Genomic DNA, 20,105 nt, shown 5'->3' on the forward strand with positions numbered 1-20,105 from the left:
ATAGCAATAGTCTGTCGAGAAGAATGCCTCTTGACACTTCCTCGTACACGCTTGCGCATTTGCGCCTGGATGGAAGGAGATGGAACGAATTGCGACGCATGAGTGGTCAGATCAGCACCCAGGCCGCCGCTGATGGATCGAGTTATCTAGAGATGGGAAATACAAAAGTCATCTGCACAATTCAGGGACCGGTAGAGTCAAGAAGAGGTGGCGGAAGTGCACAAAATGCAGAGGCGAAGATTGAGGTCGAGATCAACCTCGCGGGCTTCAGTGGTATTGAAAGGAAGCGACGTGGCAAGGGCGACAAGTGAGTTGGATGCAGAGATTCGAGACTTCTGAACCACCTTATCTTATATGTGTCCATTGTTCAATTGCATTCTGATCCATTTTAGGCGCACGTCGGAGATGCAGCACACAATAGCATCTGCGTTTGCCTCAACGTTGTCGACAAATCTATATCCTCACTCTACCATCACGATCAATCTGCACATTCTCTCCCAGGATGGTTCGCCATTGGCGGCATGTATTAATGCTGCAACTCTAGCGCTCATCGATGCGGGTATTCCCATGACAGACTACATAGCAGCCTGTACTGCTGGAAGCACTGCTTCTTATGCCTCGAACGACGAGGAAGCAGATCCGCTATTGGATCTCAATGGGCAGGAAGAGCAAGAGCTTCCTTTTCTCACCGTTGGCACACTTGGTACAGAAGACAAAATCAGCGTTTTGATGATGGAGACCAGAGTACAAACTTCGCGTCTCGAGGCAATGATCGCTGTGGGTCTGGATGGATGTCGTCAAATCCGCTCTATGTTGGACAACATTGTACGAGCGCATGGGAATGACTTGCTACAGAAGTCTACGACATGAAATTCGTGAAGATTCATCGCTATGCTATGCCAAGGTTGTTGATATCATAAAGGTCGTGGGCATGGAGGTTCTCTGTTCGAACACCATTCATGGAGCTCCTCAAGTCTCCGATTTCTTCGCCAAAACAGCAATACCTTTTCCGAGTACGCTATCGTCGTCGGTGGTGCATCCCGCTTCAAGATCTACATCTCCATAGATCAGGGTGATCGTATGGCGTCTCTCACTCTTGGACGTGCTGGCCGCCGTAGCTGCACTGACGCTACGAATGCCTTGGGTACCCGATGCATCGGGGTTTGGCGACGAGATGGACACTGGGGCAGGTGCCTGCTGCACTGCTTTTGAGTCGCGCTGGGACTCAGTATCTGATGAGGTGGCCCAGTGAAGGACTGCGACGGTCAAGAGGACTGATATATGTAAGCGTCTAGTCGGGAAGGAGGATACGGCTCTCGTCCTACTTACTGTCAAGATTGCATAACATAAGACACATCCAGCCTGGCTCTTGTTCGAAAGCAGCTAGAGTTGACAGGTTCAGACACATGGTTAAAGTAGTGATGCAGGCGCCGACGGTTGTTCGGAAAGCCATTCGGCGCAGACCTCGATTTGATGAGCAGTATCTGTAGGCGTACATTTCTAATGGCCCTGTCAGCGATGTTTCACGCTTGAACTGTTGTATGTATACTTACTTCGCAGGGGGGCCAAGCATAATGCAGTCAAGTAGACCTGAAGGTAGACAGTTAGTACAGACTATACCTCACATGTACTGTATTTCATCTACTCACGTTTAACATGACCTCATATGCGGTTATTGAGACCAGAACTCGCCTATCCAAGCCTATCTTGCAGACTCCCTCGGTGTCAATATCTGCGAGTCGACTACAACAGGTTAGAATCTGACTGAAAAGCTTCGTGGACGTATAGCTTGATGCATGGTTAAGTACGTCCAGCTTATGTCGACTGTTTTCTTGACCTCGCAGGATGCGAAAAGAGCGGCAACTTACTAGTAGAAAGCGCATACACCCATGATGACATACGGTCCCAAAACGACGATAGCGTTGAAGAGCCAAAGCTTGCTGTGAAATCTTGACTTGTTCTGGTGGCGTATGATGTGCTGTAATCAATGAGTAAGACGTTCCTGCTTCTATATGATAACCATCAACTTACAACTTTCTCCACGAAGAAGTAGTAAAGAAGCTATGCGAGAGATGTCAGATTAGGTTCAATATCAATTCCCGGCAAAACAAAACCTACCACTTTCGTGGAGAGATAGAATGCTATGCCTATCCTCGCAGGTCAGTCTCTGATGGTCTTATGTCTTACAGTTGGTGAATTACTTACATCCTAGCGCTGCATCGTCACATATCTTGAAGGACGCATTCAACTCGAATCCTTTCTCCAATATCATGGTGCTGAAGGTGAAGAGTATTGAATCGATATAGATCGCAAGGATGAGCCAGCCAGCCAAGGGTAGAGTCCGCCATGATTGAATACGCTGTACGCGGTGGGCTGTCTGTAAATTAATGTGTGTCCTCGAAAACCAGAAAAGGTTGTTTGACGTACTCATGCAGAAAGTGAGAATTACAATGGTCACTATGAAGAGACAGGACGTCACAATTCTCCCAGACGCCGGGACAGGTTTTGTCATATCCATGATGCTGGATATTTTCGAATGTAGTAGAGTGTTGGATGAGTAGTGGTGCTCGTGAAGAGGACAGGAGCCCTCCTGCTCATTTGCATGGTGGACCACTTTGTATATATGACAGAAGGCATGTTTCAGATACGGATTGCTTCAACCACGGTTTGCCTCGTGTGTGACTTCAACCACGGTCTGCCTCGTGTGTGATGTATATTCTGTCGTATCATAGCTTATGGACACAATAGCCTTCAATGAGAGTTCGCCACGGTCTCATAACGAAGTGCATCTCGGGCATCAGGTATGCTGGAGAGCCTCGTTCGGAAGCCACGTTCGGTAAGGGTAGAGTAGGCTTGGTTCAGGGCCAATAAATGCCCGGCTGCATGAACCATTCTGTCGACCATCAATACCACAGCACATCTCGACCGAGGCATGAACTACGCGTTCGGCTTATGGACCGGCGTCCCAGCGTACTTCATCATAAATGTGCTGCGTACTATAACGTCTTCATCGCACGCGAAGGGAGGAGAGCAAACCGTCCCCACGTGCCGTGTCTCTCATCGCGCAACGGGTTATCGATAATGCCAACGGTCAGGCTGCAAACTGTGTGTGCTCCTCGATAATGCAGTGAGTTCATCTATTACTCTGTCAGCTATATTGTGTTTAGACTTGCCTTATGATAGCTTCCTTCATGACAAGCAGCAGATACGAGATAGGCGGGCTTATAACGTCATACATGAATCGCTATTTTATATCGCATGGCTGTTGTAAATGCTCAAATCATACGACATCGTCTGTTAAGCAAAAAGGACACAATGTATACATAGCGTAGAGATGGACAGGTCTGAGTACAGACTCGATACCGACCACCTAGAACATTCATAGCAATCATATGTGCTCGCTTGCCTATCCCATTGCTATGTCTATGTAAGTACCTTCCATGTCGAGTTTGTGAATGGCGACGTGCCATGAAGCTAAGTATCGTGATTGTTCAATCCCACGTGGCGAACGAGCTCTTGTTGTTTCGTTCGAGGCCTGGTCATAGGCTGGCTCTTCGTGCGCCGTTCAGCTGCACCCTTGACCATATAGAGGACGTGGTATATTGTAGATAGTGGTGCGCTCTACCTGGATCAGGATGTCTCAGGCTCTGCATCATCCACGAGTTACTAGTAGAAAATTGTCTCGGGACAGACCTACGTTGAGCCAAACGCCAGACTGATGGGGCCCCCTGCAGTCCAGCGAGAAGGACCGCCCCCGTTTCCCGTTAGTGAAGTCCTTTGTCGCCTCCCGGAGTTGTTCCATCCAGGCGAAGGTATATCCGCGTCCTGTCACTGCCCATAAGGCTGCATACATATAGGTGTGTGTATGTGTGTGTGTTTAATGCAGAAAACAGTGGCAGGAGTTGAAATCTGCGTCCAGTCACACTGTCTTGTACATCCCCTTCTGGAGCTCTCAGGTCACCAAAGCTGTCCTTGACCCACCTCCTATCTTTTATCTCTTTACTTGCCTTGACACAGCATCCAAATCTTATCTATCGAATCACCGTGAGCGCAGGCGACCGTTTCACACATCATGAACCGAATTATTCCAGCGCAGTGGGTCTGCTGGCTAAGTTCCCCAAGTCTCACCTCCCCAACCGCCAGTAGACCAGACACGGCAATGAGCAACACTTGCCAAAAACAAGTAGGTGCAGTCGAGAGCTGACCTCTGACCATAATTCTAGCTGTGATTCGACGAAGAAGAACCATCGGGACTTTGCCCCATTCTTTTGAATACGAATGCAATCCCTCCATAAGGCAGGTGCATGATCCTTGGTTGACTATATTGCACCCAGTCAATGAATAAGACATATAGGTAGATCATCTGCAGTGACATTCATTCTTCTCCGGGACTTCGGCATCTCGGTATACATGCTACTCTACTTCGTCCATCACACCCCACATAGTCCCACTTACCGAGGCACAAGTCTCATTGCCGTCACGCCGCTCACGGTAGATATGGGTGTTTTCATGGGAGCCGTACTTCTCCATTTCTGAATTCCCCCGGCTAATGCTCCTGCAAGAACGAGCCGTGAACGTTGAGTGGCCCAGCTTCACGGAATCCGGCAGTGGTTCCTCTCAGACGAACGACGGCAGTACCATAGATGCCCCCAATAATCAATGGACGACACCTTCGACGCTGGGAGTCCGTCGGTGTTAGACCCCGACATTCCGCGCTACAGGCCTGTTGGCCACCAGATCTGGGGCTGGACCTGCCACGAATTTATCTTGTCTTTGTCCAGCATTCATATAGCGCGTGATTACTGCTTTGGAAGCAGGCTGAAACATAGATAATTATAGAGGAACATTTCTTCTGGGAGACTTGCTATATAATCGTATTGCTTCGTCAGCGACGTAGATGTCACATTGACGAAGTATTGTTGTTGCTTACCTTCGAGAAGGTTGTGAGTGTTTCCACTGAGAACCATTGGAGTGATTTCGAGTTTTTCCCGATGTGATGCTGGCATGTCACTTGATAGGATTGCGAGAATTCGAGGGCGACCCTGTCTTTGTCGGAACGTTTGCCAGTACCTATTGAAGCGTTTTGACACAGCCTTATATCAGGCCCATAGGCCGCTGAGATTATTTCACTACCGTTCGAAGTGGCATAAACAGAGGGAAGCTGTCCCAAGTGCTTCTTCTGAGATGAATTGATGGAAAGAACCGGCAGTAGCTATCTAAACTATGGTAGCACGTGCTCACACCGGAGCTTCATCCATGTCATGGTCTTCGTGTTCATCGTTATCATAGTCATCATCATCATTCTCATCAGACTTCGGTCCGTTCCCATCCCTTGCGTCCTCATCACCTGCCCCGCGCACCTCAAGCACTTTGATAGCTTCGGCGGCCGCCTTGACTTCAGCTTCATCAGGGTGCCTGCATCCTCCAACCTTGACTACCTCCTTGTCCCCAATCCTGACCGTGCATTCAAAGATTCTTTCATCTGTGGCGTCGGGAATTGTCGCCTTCTTCAGATCGTAGTGTACTCTCTCCTTGTCGGCTAAGATACCAAGTCTCTCCTTTGGATGACGAACTTCGGGATGTTCGTTGAGGAATCGTCGCATCAGCTTCATGAGTCCAATATGTTCCATGAAGTCAGCGCACGCTACGGCAGAGCCATGGGTGTCGATGTAGATTGCTCCAAGCACAGACTCGATCATATCAGAGAAGAATTTCGGCGGGTGAAGCTCGTAGAGTAGCGACCATGGATACTCTTTTCCTTCCCCAAGCTCCTTGAGTAGATGTAGACGTAGATCTTTGTGCTTCGACAGAGCAGCGCTACGTTGCGCAGACACGGCCGAGTCACAACGGAGGAAATCCGCCAGACAATATGAGTGCCAGGAAGGTGCGATCTCGAAGTGGGTAGTGCTATTTGCGCTTCTGACCACATCGTTTCTCTCTTGCGCAACAGTAAGCTCCATGCACAGAAAGCCCAGAAGGTGTGCATTCACGACCGATTGTTTGAGCTGATGCATTTCGTGGTTCTTGCGTGGTGGCGTGTAACGAAAAAGCTCTGGCACGATGATCTGGTCCAGTACAGCATCGCCTAGGAACTCAAGCCTTTCGTAGCAGAGGGTTGAGCTGTTCTTTGTCGACGCATGTGTTGTCGCTTCAAGGAGCAATAGTGGGGTCGCGAAGTGATAATCAACTATCTCTTCCACAAGCTCCGAGTTTGGCAAGTCTCCTCTTGGGCCGGCATTGAAGAGCGCTCCGTGAGCCTCATCAGGTGTGGTCCATATCTCATCCGGTAGGAATATTCGGATGCACTCCAGTGCTCCAGCGATGCCCTTTTCATGATATGATGCCCCTATCAGTGCCTCTACAACGTCTGCGAGGGTCTTGGTAGAACGAGGCACCTTCTCCTCTGTTGTCATTGTACAGTCCGATATATAGGGTGGTTGCCACTTATGGGCAGTGAACATGGTAGTTGTGATGAATCTGTCCACTCCGGTCCTCATAGCTGCCTTCGCCAGAGAAGCATTTCTGTTGGTACGGCCTTTATCAGAAGTCAAAAAGCTCTCTGGCCAGAATGGGTGCTGGGCCATTAGTTGAACATGAGTACAAAACTTTAGTACCGAGTCTCCAAGAAATTCTAGACGCTCGTAGTTACGTTCGGCATTCGCTGATGACGAAGTGGTTGATTCCATGAGTAAATCCAGGTTGGTGATAGAGACAGGTCGTAAGATAGTTTCTTGAAGTTCTCTCGCTATCAAAGTATTTTCCACATGGTGTAAGATACTCGGGATACATGCTGCAGCAAAAGCATAGCGTGACGGTAGAACATCCATGGTACAATCATCGAGCGCCAACTCGACGGCAGCAGCGCTCTCATTGGAGGACTGTACATATGGTCGACGTAAAAAGCTCCGACTTTTGGGGAACTTTCTTGCGTACACAATGGGGTTCAGAGAGCTGTCTGAAGCCAGGACCATTCGATCAAATATAAAGGCTCTGCCAATTTGTCCCTTGACCCTCAGAAGTCCGAAGTCTTTTTCAGAGACTGTGTGAGGGAGATCCAATAACGACTTCGAGGCATTCGCTTTCACCTGGCTTGCGTCATAGCCATAAGGTTGGAACAGCGCAGCGAAGTCACTGCGGCTGTAATCAATGCGACCTGATTGGTAAATGCTCGCGAGCAAGGTCAGTGTTTCTCTCCTAGCAGTGTTCCTCTGTGCCGGTCCTTCCATCTGGTCAGGTTCGCCAGGCAGTATAGTAGCAGCGCCATGACGATTCCCACTCCAAAACAGGCGGAGTTGAGGAATATCCCTACACTCCAATGGTAAATGCATCAAAAGCTCTCCAAACGTCTCCCCTGCGATATCGATCTGGACACTGCTACTTGACCACTTTTGTTGATCATATACGTGCAACGACCATGGATTGAGCCTCGGCAGGACCATAACCATCGATGGCTGTGACGTGGTCTCGCCAGGAATATCCTCATACCTCGTGCGCAGGGGTAGTAAGTTGTCATTGACCAGGCCTGCTTTATGGAGCGCAATGTAGGCCACGAATGCCGCGTCTGCCATGGCACCACGTTCAGTTCTAAAAGGTCGTGAGCTCCTTGTTCTCCTGAGATCTTGATGGACCGCCGCAGGCAATTCTACGTCGGAAACCACCATTTTAGTTGAGGCGTCTTCCCGACAGGAAAATACAGGCCTTAGATCACAGTGGCTAGCGGTCAGTAACGTTGCGCAGAAGTGATACAAGTGTGACTTTGCATTTTGGCTTGTAAGTACTGCGCTGCGAATCTAGTCAGTGTGATGCGGAGGCGAAGCGTATGACAAACTTGCCCTGTGGAAGGAATTGTATAGGACTCAGAATCGAAATCGGTTTGTCCTTCCATCTCATACGCAAGCTGTGCGTTGCGGAGATCACTTGTATACGCAGCTTTCATCCTCTCCTCTAAATCTTGCCATTTGGCTGGATCGGCTTTTCTATCACTGTCGTCAAGCAGTACGATGTATCTTGAGTCTTGTTTCCTTGCTCTACCTCGACGTTGAACGAAGGAGACCAGGTTCATCGGCGGATCAAAACATATCACTGTCTGACACGAGGAAACGTCGATTCCTTCCTCAAGCACACTTGTCGCAACAATGAGATTCTTCTTGCCAGACTGGAAGAGTTCCAGATCTTGTTGCTGGTCTGTGATCTCAACGACATCGCCAATGTTTTGTGAATATCTGGCTGAGGATGCGCTACCGACGTACGTCCCTATGTTGAACGAGGTAGCTGTCAGCGTTTGAGTCGAGATTACATGGGCTAATGCTGCGACTGTGGAGCGTTGCTCAGCAAATATGATGCCCGTGAAGGATGGGCCAGCTTCACGATGCAAGATATCCAATAAAAGTTGGGTCTTCGGAGTTAGATTGGTGTCTGGTATGCAAGGATCCAAGTAGGCCTGCGAGTTGATGCGATCCAGGACGGTCGCGAGGTGATGCTTTTCCTTCTCCGCAAGATCAGGCATCCAGTGGTTATCAGCATGGCTCATAGCTCGATGCATGCGGTCCAAGCACGTATCGAAATACCATTTCAGTGCAGCAGATCCGATATTCTGTAAGATGACATTCATCCGAATCCACAACGATTTCAGTTGTTTATAGCAGTATGTCTTGCGGCTCATTCGGATGTCCGCTATCTTAGCCATCGCAGATGCCTCAATACTTGATTTGAGAGCTTGAACGTAGGGGTCATTCTCGATATCATACTCCCTGAGAGCCTGCCGATAGCAGACATAAAGCGGGGATTGTGACCCATCGTACTCGGGTGTAGAGCAATAGAAGTGCTTCTGCAATTCAGGAATGTGTACGTACTGCATCAGTTCAGTTCTACAACGTTTCGGGGTGCACGCGTGGCTGTCAAGGTTCCTTTCAAGTGTCCTGACACCAGTATAGTCAGCTTAGCATCAGCATTGAGTCTCGATCATCATACTCTAGCCCACCGGATTTAGCATTGACAACGGGGCTGGCACTCAAGCCCAGAATGTGCGGGACGGCTTGCGATCTGCTTTTCGCTGGATAGTAAAAGTTTTGCATTATCAAGTTCGCCGGGTGTTCCTGCTTGCAGTGGTGGGCTTTCTCAAGTCAGACAAGGACATTTCAGGTAAATGGTATGACTACCTTCGTCGAAAACACACAGTGCTAATCGAGATATTGGCACAAAGCCATGAGTAAGAGCATCAAGAAGGACCGCATAAGTCGATATGACGATTCGAACATTGGCGAGGGTAGCGTCCCATAGACTCTGTTCAGTCCATAGATCATATTCGTCTTCTCCACTCAGCATGCGTATCTGATACTCCGGTAAATTCGTCCGGAAGGACTTGCTATGTTGCAGGCACAAGGCCACTGTTGTCAATTAGCGCTCATTGCGATATGTATGAGTATGGAAGACGTTCCTGTAGGTGCCATGAACCACGCGAGCTAAGAAGTTATCAGTCACATCTCCTTAATGGATCAAAGTATAGGGACACCTCACCTTGTCGTTGTCACAGGATTCGAGTTCCGCTCTGATGCGAGCCATTGCACTATTTTGGGTCAACTTCCGTGTAGGCTTTCAGATTTTCGGAACCATATATTACAGAGGACCAATCTGATGCAATGCACACTTACATCTGCGTCTTCCCCGCCCCTGTATCAAGGACGACGATGGTATTATGTCTCAAGCTTTCTTCCAGCATCTCGTCCTGGTAAGATCTCAGCCGGAGCTGCCCACCGTGAGCAGCTTGTTCTATATCTGCCGTAACCAAGCCAGGTTGTCCAGTATCCATTTCCAAAGAACCATGAGGACTGAAGCTGCTTGCATCCATGTTTTTGAGCTGAGTCTGCAAGGATGTGACAAGCTGAGAGTGTTCAAATGCTGGCTGACGTACTTAGAGACGTGTTTGAACAGCGAATTATGCCCAAGTTTCATGCACAATGTCAGCGGGGTCGAACGTAAGGCTGCATAGCACTGATTTGAGTATCAGCGATATGTGATTGTGAGCACCTACGGCATATGACAAGTTCAACAAAGCTATTGTACTTATCTCATCACTTCTATACTTGAAGGATCATGATATTCAAGGTCGAAGAGAGTTGGAACATAGACTCTTATAGAATCTACAACAAAATTATTGCTACCAAAATGTTATGAAACAACGACATTACTTCCACAAAGATAAAGTCGTTACTCGAGCTGGTCCAAGCGTCAATATAGTCGTCAATCATGAATAACTAGATCATGGCAAGTTGTTCTTCCACCAAATATTTCTTACTCGCGCTTGCCGAATGCCTTGTCAAAGCCGGTCAAACAGAACCTGTGAGGGGTTAGCGATGCTCGAAAGGGATGTTGGATTGAGATGTAAATACCTGAAGCGGACATCGTTCTTGGCGAGTCTCTCCAACGCTGTCTTAAGACCTTCCTCGCTGATATCGATGGTCTCGACCCAACTCTTGATGTTTTGCTTGCTGGCAAGTTCGAACATGGCAAGCATCTCAGGGCGGTTACCAATGTGTGATGCACCCAGGGCAGCACCGTTAGGGGCGAATTGCTGTGCTGACATCTGAGGCATAGGGTTGTCGCCAAATCCAACAATGTGGAACTTACCCCAGACCTTGATGATGCTGAGGTAGTCGTCCATGTTGAACTTGTCCATTGCGTCGGCTGTGTTGATCACGAAGTCGAAAGTGAACTTGTGAGGTTCATTCCAGCCCTTCTCGTTGGTGGAGATGAAACCGTCGACGCCCATCTTCTCGGCGTCGGCCTTCTTTGAGGGGCTGTGGGAAATGGCCCACACCTCAGCGCCCATAGCCTTTGCCCACAACAGAGCAAAGTGACCAAGTCCACCAATACCAATGATACCGACCTTCTTGCCAGGACCAGCTCCAAGTCTCGAAAGAGGCGAGTAGACTGTGAGACCAGCACAAAGCATGGGGGCTGCGATGGATGTCTCAATGTTGTCAGGAATCTTAAATGTGAAGTATTCGTGGGCTCTGATGTGCGACGCATAACCACCCTGAGAGAGTGTTCCGTCGGGGTAAGGTGCGCCGTAGGTGTCGATAGCGTTAGGGCAGTAGTTCTCCTGGTCCTGCTTGCAGTTGATACAATCCAAGTCGGCACCAATCTGAGCACCAACACCAACTCTGTCGCCAACCTTGATGGTCTTGACAGCCTTGCCAACCTTCACTGCACGGCCAACAACTTCGTGACCGACGCAGAGAGGTAGGGGAACATCGCCCCAACCACCAGTGATGGTGTGCAAGTCAGAAGCGCAGACACCACAAGCATCGATGGCAATATCGATATCTCTGTCCTCGAATGGCTTAAGTTTGAACTGTTTAGATTGTCAATACTCGCGGCTGCACAAAATTAGATCACTCAGACTGACCTCGCCCTTCTTGAATGTCGACCACTTCTTGGTGTCGTGGATCATGAATCCCTCTGCAGTCTCCGGGTAAACCATCTTGATGAAATTTGAATGAAAATGATAGAGAGTGAAGAAAGTAAGCGTGTAATGTCTGACGGAAAAATGTAGTGAGATCTACATATCTTTATATAACGTATGGGCCATGATAAACTTCGATCTTACCTAGCTAGGATGGGCACAGCGATAGCGGGGGGATTTGCTGACATCAGTGGGTCTTGCTACCATTAGAGTCAATAGGCTATAGTACCACTGCATGCTTTCATACAAGGATCGCATTCGACCCACACGGAAAAATATCCCATTGCTCACGTCGGTGCTTGTCAAGGACATATCATGTTCGATGCGCTCAAGACGTTGGATTATACCAAGCACTCATACTTTCAAGTCACCTTGCTCATGCTGCATGCAATTGAGAGGCCATCACTCTCATACATTTTGTCGGCATCTGTAAACATGAACCGTCACGCCCGTTAAGACTGCGGGAGCGTCTCATAATGACGTGCGAGCAACAAAGAACATCCCACCAATGAGATGCGTCAGATATGAGGCTCTTCCGATCTTAACGCCGGACAGGCACTGGTCCCAGCAGGTATCATGGTCATCTATCTATCTAGCCTCCCCGAACCTTAAGACCATCATGATGCGACGATTACTTTACCACGGCGTTGCTTCTGTGACACAACTAAAATGGGGACGAGCTATGATCAGAGTGCAAGGTAAAAACACAAATACCTCAATTGTGGAATCTGGACGGGTAAGGTGTGGTTACGTCTTCATGCTGTCACAATGGTTTCGAGGGAGCTCCCCCCGCACAATACGAACAAATGGTGCAAACATCCCCCCCATGTGCATTATCAGACACAGAACGACGAACAAATACAAGTACCTTAACATATTGAACCCGGTGTTGCACTATATTTGTGTTGATTGAGATACAAAAGTCGTAGAGGTTCGTTGTGACTGCATGAACGACGGGGCTTAGGTCCTATTCACCTTCATTAGACATGACAATTCATGGATTCTGAAGAAGGAAGCTCTTTAGTGTGCCCAATTAGGGATCCCGGGCGTTCACAAGACCTGAATGATCAAAGGGTAAACCCGACGATTCAAGCAACATGTAGCATGCGGGGTTCACTGTGACAGCCTAGAAGGCTACTTTTATGTATACAGAGGTGGGGCTCGGTGAAGTTATAGCTGTGATCGACAGCTTCATCTGTGTCTCTTCATCTATGAACATCATCGCACAGAAGACTTGTCGCATCTTGATAAGGCCAGTGCCAATTGTGGGACCACTATCCTCTATCTGTCAATATGTCCGAAGTCGGCGAAGCTCATACAGAGCAGAAGTATGATGCTCCGTTGAAGAAAACGGATCATGTGCCAGCATCTCATCCAAATCGACTGGGAACTATAAAAGCGCTTCGGTTTCACGGCAAAAATGATTTGAGATACGAGGATGTTCCTGATGTCGCATGTGGAAGTGGTCAGGTCAGAGTCAAGCCTGCCTGGTGCGGCATTTGTGGCACTGGTGGGTTTCCTTACTATTTTGCTGTACACGCACTTCTTGACATAGATCAGTCTTGCACGAATTTCTCGGAGGGCCTTCCATCTGCCCAACTACTCCTCATCCTATAACCGGTGAAGCTGTCCCCGTAACATTTGGTCATGAATTTTCTGGTACCATTGAGGAGGTTGGAGACGGGGTCAGCAAAGACATAAAGCCAGGGGATCGAGTATGTGTCCAGCCCATCTTGTACTGTGGAGATTGTGGCGCGTGTGCTGCAGGTGCTCCTAATTGCTGCTACAGTACTGGATTCATTGGCTTGAGTGGTTACGGCGGTTGATTGTCCGAATCTGTTGTGGTTCCGGCATACTGCGCCATAAAGATTCCAGATAATGTCACTCTTGAAGTCGCGGGTGCGTAAAGTTGAGGGCTGGCTCCCGATATCCTTCAGATGACTGACATGCATGCCATTTAGCACTCGTAGAGCCTCTCGCAGTCGGGTTTCATGCTGTCGATATGAGCCCATATCAGTCCGGAAATTCAGCTCTCATCCTTGGAGGCGGCCCGATCGGTCTAGCTGTGATCCAAGCTCTAAAAGCCAAGGGAGATGGCACGATAATCGTCTCCGAGATGTCACCAAAACGGAGAGAGTTTGCAAAAATCTTCGGTGCGACTCATGTGCTGAACCCTCAAGAGGTTGATATCACCGCCAAATGCAGAGAGCTATGTGATGGTCAGGGAGTACATTGTGTCTTCGATGCCGCTGGGGTCCAAGCAGCTCTCAATCAAGCTATACCGGCTGTCAGAGCCCTTGGTACGATTGTCAACATCGCCATCTGGGAGAAGCCTTGTTACATTTCCCCCAATGACTTCATCTTCAAGGAGAGGAAGTTGATTTTTGTCGCAACCTACAGACCTGGAGACTTTGAGCAGGTGTTAGAAGCCATCGGCAGTGGGCAGATAAGCCCAGAGTACATGATAACCAAGCGAGTCGACCTAAGCAAGGTAGCCGATCAGGGATTCAAGTCGCTGATAGAGGACAAAGATAACCAGGTGAAAGTATTAGTCAAGGCTGCAGGAGGCTAAACAATGTCGGGCCTTTGTCAGGTAATGTCAGTACATGTTGTAGTGGAAAATACAGTACGAATGTTGAGAATATGCGTATGTCTATGTTGAGCTTCAACGATTGACGACAGAAATTTGCTCACACCATAAGCCAGGTAGTCTCTATTCACAGTATCGCAATACATTATAATCGTATTACAAGGTAACGGACCAGAGGATCATAAGATACAGCTTCTCCGAGTCATACGTTCGAGACGCTCCGCGGAAGAATATTGACTCCCAAGATATCATTTGAGATACGCAAAACAACATTCCGCGGAAGATTGACCTCTGATGAGGGTGAAATATGGTGGGTTACCGCGGTACAGGCAGGTAAGGTACCTACCTACACGTAACTGAGGTGCCTTGACCGGCGAAGTCAACAAACTACGTCATGTTGAGTTTCGATCGAGCGTCACCTTTTTTTTCTCCAAGAAAAAGCGCCTAAGACTTCGATTTTGTTCCTGAACATGATTAAAGCGGGGAAAGCATGATCTCGATTGTTTCTGCTATTTCTTCGATTATTCTTGTAACCAAGGCAGAAAGCTGATGCATTATACAGTAGCTTGCGTGTGCCAGACCTACAAGGTGCCTATTGAAGTAATGACTGAGGTAATTCGTAAGGGTACCTTATCGAACCACTAAACAGTACGTTCGCAGATGTCGCCGGGCCGCAGCTCTCAGCAAAGTCATCAACATGCGGCAAAAGGAACATATTGCACTATGTTATTGCGCCTCGGAGAGCGCGAAGTCACTTGCATCTAAAGTTTGAGTTCCAAGGTTCGGGAGCTGAAAGCAATACTTGGACGATGAGCACAGCGTCACAACCTAACTGTCATGAAGCAAGATTTAGAGTGTAAATTGGTTTTAACGTGCCGCAAACCACTCAAGGCTGACGGAGGTTCACCCTTGAATCAACATAAATCGAAGTAGATTTACGTCCCGTTAATTGAACTTTTAAACCATGAAAAATAAGGTGTAGGATGCGGTCATACTATGCGATAGAGTTTATCCCGTCTTCATGGACTACTCTTTGTTTCTCATGGATCTTGGAAGCCATAGTGGAAAACAGAACGATGGGACAGCATGACCGGTGAAGCTCACGTGTAAGCTGTGGCCATGTCAGGCTCGAGCCCAGACTTCGCTGCGCCTTGGCGAGTTGATCCTACTTAGGGGGCCAAGTTCCATCGAGTAGGTGGCCGTGCAAATCGTATGCGCGTTTGTCTCGTGGCTCCACACATGTCTCTAATAATGGTGTGCTGGTCACTGTCGGTACTGTGTGTCGAAGAAAAACCCGCACAAGGACATCGATGAATTAAACCCAAGCAACATATATGTGTACGACGAGTTTGGAAGAATTGACGTTAGCTCTGTACGATTCGAGGTCCTAACAAGGTTGCAGACTACCCTTTGACTCCAGGTTTTCAGCGACATAAAACGGTTGGATTTATACCTGAATTTCGTCATGAGACGGCACATGCAAGCCACATGAGACCCTTTGTTGATCATTGCACAAAATCGTAAGGAGCCTTGGACACCGCCCTGCGAGGTTGAGTGATCTCATAAGGCACATCAGGTTGATAAATATCTGCATTGTTCTCTGTTGTAGGTCTAGATTTGTTTTCTTCGCTCCATTCGACCACACTCACAACGATCACCTACATTTTCTCGACAATCTCTCATCATGGGTCTCCTAAAAGGCGGTTTTCTTCGTCTCTTCCAGGTAAGCATCAGAATCCTATGAACTTCGGCGCTTTGATGTGTACTGATACTGTCAAATTAGACTTTTCTGTACACATTGGCTTTTTGCTGCGCAGCAATCATCCTAGGTATATACAGTTACTTCTTAGCTGTACTTGCGGACAGGGACCTTCCCATCGACAAGCACTGGCGTGCAGTTGAGGGTCTCAGCGGTTCTGCAGTCCTCTATACCATTCTTGCGGTCCTTTTCACCTGCTGCCTTGCGGGAGTGACGTTCTTCTCCTTCCTTGGTCTGGTACTCGATGTCCTCTTCATTGGCGCCATGATTGCCGTGGCAGTCATGACCAGAGACGGTGCCAGTAGCTGCTCCGGCAACGTTAAGACTCCTCTTGGTTCAGGCCCTGCCAACAGCAACGCAGTCGGTGCCAACAACTTCGGATTTGGTGACAACCAGAACCTGACTTACTCTCCCGACTTGGGATTGGCATGCAAGCTGAACACTGCTGCTTTCGCTGTGTCCATCATCGCGGCGTTCATCTTCCTCATCACTGCGATCATGCAGATCGTCCTTGCACGCAGCCACAAGAAGGAGAAGCGCTTCGGACCTTCTCCTGCCAACAACTACACCTCCGGAACCACCAACCGCAAGTTCTGGCAGCGCAAGCCCAAGACCGCCACTGAGAAGGATATGGAGATCGGAGCTGTTGGCACCGGCGCAGGTCTTTCTCCCAACCGTGGCGGCTATGCCAACGATCTCCGTCCTTCTCATGACACTGCCTACACTGGCTCGACTGTTGCAGCACCGAACGCTCCATTTGCCAAGAAGGAGACCGAGATTCTCAGTCACGGCGGTCACGCACCCCACGCAGCTGGCTACAACCCTCCCCATGCTGCTCACCACGACTACTACAACGCAAATGCTCAAGACGCCAATCCCTACGGCTATGACAACGCTGTCCCGACCACTGGTGCTGCTAAGCACTTTTAGACATTGACACCGCCAGTGTGCGCGATCGACAATGTCTTCTACAAGTGCAGCGAATCTTTTTGCGAATTACTTGAGACGACGATGAACTTTAACGATGGCATGAGTATGGAGTAGTTTTGTACGATAGTCGTGAATAGTCCTAATAATACGTAATTTCATCATACCTAGAATATTAATTCATTAGCCTTCCGGTTATTCCATGTTCCGGAGTGTTGTAGTAAGCTTCAGTGAAAATTGCCACTTCGAAGGGTCAGATGCTCCTCTACCTAGCGACGATGCGCTGTTCATGTCTGCATGGCGCGGATACGGATGTACGGCGTCAGCAATGATATACGTTTGTTGCATAAGGCCGAGCATAGATAGGTAATGATGAGGAAGGACTCTCCTTCCACGAACCATATGGTCGCATGCATGCCAGCATGTGTAAATGATGAACGCTATTCCCATTATGATATATCGAAATCGCAAAGATACTATATTATGACCATTAATCAATATCAAGAAGCTCGTAAGCGAGTTCAATGGGCTCCCGAGAAACCTCGCAAACAGTACCGATGGCTTCGGAAGCAGATGTGAGTGGGACATTTCAAGGGCATCGGATGCGGACAAATGAAATTGCGGAGATATGGGATCAAAAACCATCTTTACCCCCGCGAAGCCGCCCCACCCAATCGTCAGCATTGATATTTGCACTCCCGAGATTCTTATGGAACAATGGCGAACGTGGGCTAGTGTTGTTGGAAGGGCGCCGAAGAGGTCCGCTTTGACGTACGGTAGGTCTTTTGGTTGATATATAAAGAGGGAAATCGAAGGTTGGGTATCGAGTCGTCTTTCAACGTTTCTTTTGATCTCAAGCCCATCTTCCCTGACGCTCATCTTACATACACACGTACAAAATCTATATCTTGTCTCAAAACTACTTGACGCATTACTTGACCTTTGCTTCCTCATTATCAATATGGCAGTGACTAACGGTACTGCCAATGGCGAGGAGCACATTGTGTGAGTACCGTAGCCAGACCGAACAATGTGGACTCGATATACTGATTTGGGAAACAAGGCCACTCTGGATTGACGGCAAAGAAGTTTTCACCGACAACTACATCGAGGTCGAATCGCCCAAGTCGCTCAAGAATATATGGCGAGCTTCCGGTGTCACCAAGAAAGAAGCCATTGAGGCAGTAGAGTCTAGCGAGCGTGCTTTCAAGACCTGGCGGAAAACCAAACCTGCAGAGATCAGCAAGATCCTGAACAAAGCTGCTGCTATCGTCGAGGAACGTCTTGAAGAGTTGGTGCATTACCAGGGCGAAGAGACCGGCGCTCCTGATTTCGTTACGAGGGAGTTCAACCTTCCTCTAGTCCTTGCCTTGCTCAGAGATATTTCTGGCAGAGTCGGAACGATAACAGGTACTATCCCTAACACTGCCAATGGTGGTGCGTTGGTGTTCAAGGAGCCATATGGTGTTATCCTGGGCATTGCTCCATGGTATGCGAAAGAGATTACCATAAAACGGTGTGCATTGCTGATTCCTGTACAGGAACGGTCCTTATATTCTCGGATTGCGTGCCTGCATTTACGCCATCGCTGCAGGAAATACATGTGTTCTCAAAGGCAGCGAGTTCTCCCCCCGTTGCTTCTGGGCTCTCGGCGACATCTTGCACAAGGCCGGTCTGCCTGACGGTGTTTTGAACGTCATATACCACAGACCCCAGGACGCAGCCGAGGTCACCAACGCCATGATCGAGCACAACGCTATAAAGAAGATCAACTTCACTGGTTCGAACCTTGTAGGCAGTCTCATTGCCGCCAAGGCAGGCAAGGAGTTGAAACCTACTTGTATGGAGCTGGGAGGTAAGGCAAGCTCGATCGTCTGTGAAGACGCCGATCTGGAGCTTGCTGCTGCACAATGCGCTCTCGGCGCGATGGCACACTCTGGACAAATCTGCATGTCAACGGAGCGCATTATCGTGTACAAAAGCATCGAGGAGAAATTCGCAACTGAGCTCAAGAAGGCTGTGGAAAGAATCTACCCTTCAGAGGGCGAAGGACCGATCCTGGTCGCCAAACCAGCTATTGCGAAGATTCGCGCACTGCACGAGGACGCCGTAGCCAAGGGCGCGACAGTGCTCTATGGCGACCTAGCGGCAAGAGATCCAAACCCTCACCGCATCAGACCTGTCATCATGTCTGGTGTCAAGAAGGGTATGGACCTGTACTATACTGAGTCCTTCGGTCCGTCAGTTTCGCTCCATACTGTCGAGAACGACGAGGAGGCGCTTGAGCTGGCGAATGATACCGAGTACGGTCTCACAGGCGCAATCTTCACAAACAATCTCACTCGTGGCATCAGAATGGCTCGGGAAATCGATTCAGGCGCTGTGCATATCAACCAGATGACAATCCACGACGAGCCCTGCTTGCCCCATGGTGGTTCGAAAAAGAGCGGATGGGGACGTTTCAACGCAGAGAATGGGTTCGATGAATGTAAGTCACTTCCTGGCCCACTCGCATACTCCTTGAAACATAAAACTGACATCTTCTGCTAGTCCTCAAACTCAAAACCATAACTTTCGCCGACGAGATCTAGAAGGTTCATCGTCAGTGCTGAGTGGGATGGTAGTACCAGCATATGAGAGACCCCTTGTCACGAGAATGGTGATTGTCTAACAGCAATGTCATAACTATAGCACTGTTGAGCCAAGCGCGTGCGAAGGCTCACGTAGTCCTATTGTATTCACGAATCAATACCTTCAGGTTTATCTGTATCAATTTTGTATGATGAGAGTAATCTTCTATCCGATGCAGTATCAAAATACGTGAGATATTGCTGCCGACCTCGAAACGAGGGCCTACTCAAATGATGTCATCTAAAAGAATGCGCGAGTCATCTCAAGATCTCGTCGAGTCGCCAGAACCTCGTAGTGCACAAATAAAGTAGGATAAGCTTTCCTTTGCAGGCAGACCATCGATCGAGTGAACTTGAGCTGCCTTCCCGTAGCCGTAAGGTAACGCAATACCCGTCATGACATTCGAGCAGGTCTAGGCTAGTTGGTCAAAAAATGATGCTTGGCCGTCGGCCCATGGCTCCATGCCTGAGTCAGATCATGTAGCGCTGTACGAGGATTTTCGAAACGACTAACGTCCAGGGACAGAGGCTACACGAAACTCCAAAGGAGAAGACAGATGTGTTGATTTACCGCATACATACAGATCGTGACGAGCACTGATACAAATGCAGGCATTTGATCAATTGATACAATGCGCGAGGATGCCTTATCCTAATCTGGGTGTCCAGGTAGCAAAAGCTTGCCACGTCGTATCGCAACGAACCTAATTGTAGAACAAACTTTGTGGCTGACAA

At 48.6% G+C, this 20,105-nt stretch overlaps 7 protein-coding genes across 10 annotated transcripts; 3 read left to right on the forward strand and 4 right to left on the reverse strand.

The window, feature by feature from the left end:
- Nucleotides 1-23: 23 nt before the first annotated feature.
- Nucleotides 24-870, forward strand: AAFC00_006176 (uncharacterized protein; the record flags this gene model as incomplete). The annotated part of the gene is made up of 2 exons (XM_069346087.1): nucleotides 24-307; nucleotides 393-870. The coding sequence occupies 2 exons, from the start codon at nucleotides 24-26 to the stop codon at nucleotides 868-870; spliced, it is 762 nt and encodes a 253-aa protein (XP_069197297.1).
- A 99-nt stretch (nucleotides 871-969) lies between these two features.
- On the reverse strand, nucleotides 970-2,518 carry AAFC00_006177 (uncharacterized protein; the record flags this gene model as incomplete). 3 transcript variants are annotated; one of them, XM_069347826.1, is made up of 9 exons in its annotated part: nucleotides 970-1,274; nucleotides 1,330-1,500; nucleotides 1,554-1,590; nucleotides 1,650-1,743; nucleotides 1,869-1,978; nucleotides 2,032-2,061; nucleotides 2,119-2,147; nucleotides 2,206-2,373; nucleotides 2,428-2,518. In XM_069347826.1, the coding sequence occupies 9 exons, from the start codon at nucleotides 2,516-2,518 to the stop codon at nucleotides 970-972; spliced, it is 1,035 nt and encodes a 344-aa protein (XP_069197299.1). The 3 variants fall into 3 exon arrangements, with proteins under 3 accessions (XP_069197299.1, XP_069197298.1, XP_069197300.1); XM_069346088.1 differs by having other exon boundaries at nucleotides 2,428-2,431; XM_069348616.1 differs by lacking the exon at nucleotides 2,428-2,518 and having other exon boundaries at nucleotides 2,206-2,272.
- A 2,719-nt stretch (nucleotides 2,519-5,237) lies between these two features.
- AAFC00_006178 (uncharacterized protein) lies at nucleotides 5,238-9,324 on the reverse strand (the record flags this gene model as incomplete). Of its 2 annotated transcripts, XM_069348617.1 has the most annotated exons (4): nucleotides 5,238-7,782; nucleotides 7,833-8,918; nucleotides 8,971-9,112; nucleotides 9,159-9,324. In XM_069348617.1, the coding sequence occupies 4 exons, from the start codon at nucleotides 9,322-9,324 to the stop codon at nucleotides 5,238-5,240; spliced, it is 3,939 nt and encodes a 1,312-aa protein (XP_069197301.1). The 2 variants fall into 2 exon arrangements, with proteins under 2 accessions (XP_069197301.1, XP_069197302.1); XM_069346089.1 differs by lacking the exon at nucleotides 9,159-9,324 and having other exon boundaries at nucleotides 8,971-9,074.
- Nucleotides 9,325-9,392: 68 nt separating this feature from the next.
- On the reverse strand, nucleotides 9,393-9,847 carry AAFC00_006179 (uncharacterized protein; the record flags this gene model as incomplete). Its single annotated transcript, XM_069348310.1, has 3 exons — nucleotides 9,393-9,461; nucleotides 9,517-9,565; nucleotides 9,651-9,847. 3 exons carry the CDS (start codon nucleotides 9,845-9,847, stop codon nucleotides 9,393-9,395), a joined length of 315 nt encoding a protein of 104 aa, XP_069197303.1.
- Nucleotides 9,848-10,290: 443 nt separating this feature from the next.
- Nucleotides 10,291-11,482, reverse strand: AAFC00_006180 (uncharacterized protein; the record flags this gene model as incomplete). Its single annotated transcript, XM_069346090.1, has 3 exons — nucleotides 10,291-10,336; nucleotides 10,389-11,353; nucleotides 11,408-11,482. The coding sequence occupies 3 exons, from the start codon at nucleotides 11,480-11,482 to the stop codon at nucleotides 10,291-10,293; spliced, it is 1,086 nt and encodes a 361-aa protein (XP_069197304.1).
- A 4,256-nt stretch (nucleotides 11,483-15,738) lies between these two features.
- On the forward strand, nucleotides 15,739-16,743 carry AAFC00_006181 (uncharacterized protein; the record flags this gene model as incomplete). Its single annotated transcript, XM_069346091.1, has 2 exons — nucleotides 15,739-15,777; nucleotides 15,838-16,743. 2 exons carry the CDS (start codon nucleotides 15,739-15,741, stop codon nucleotides 16,741-16,743), a joined length of 945 nt encoding a protein of 314 aa, XP_069197305.1.
- A 958-nt stretch (nucleotides 16,744-17,701) lies between these two features.
- AAFC00_006182 (uncharacterized protein) lies at nucleotides 17,702-19,331 on the forward strand (the record flags this gene model as incomplete). The annotated part of the gene is made up of 4 exons (XM_069346093.1): nucleotides 17,702-17,745; nucleotides 17,804-18,229; nucleotides 18,282-19,228; nucleotides 19,291-19,331. 4 exons carry the CDS (start codon nucleotides 17,702-17,704, stop codon nucleotides 19,329-19,331), a joined length of 1,458 nt encoding a protein of 485 aa, XP_069197306.1.
- Between the last annotated feature and the right edge of the window lie 774 nt (nucleotides 19,332-20,105).

Source organism: Neodothiora populina, assembly GCF_041146345.1.
Source record: "Neodothiora populina strain CPC 39397 chromosome Unknown canker_contig_7, whole genome shotgun sequence".
In the NCBI taxonomy this organism is placed as follows: Eukaryota; Fungi; Ascomycota; class Dothideomycetes; order Dothideales; family Dothioraceae; genus Neodothiora; species Neodothiora populina.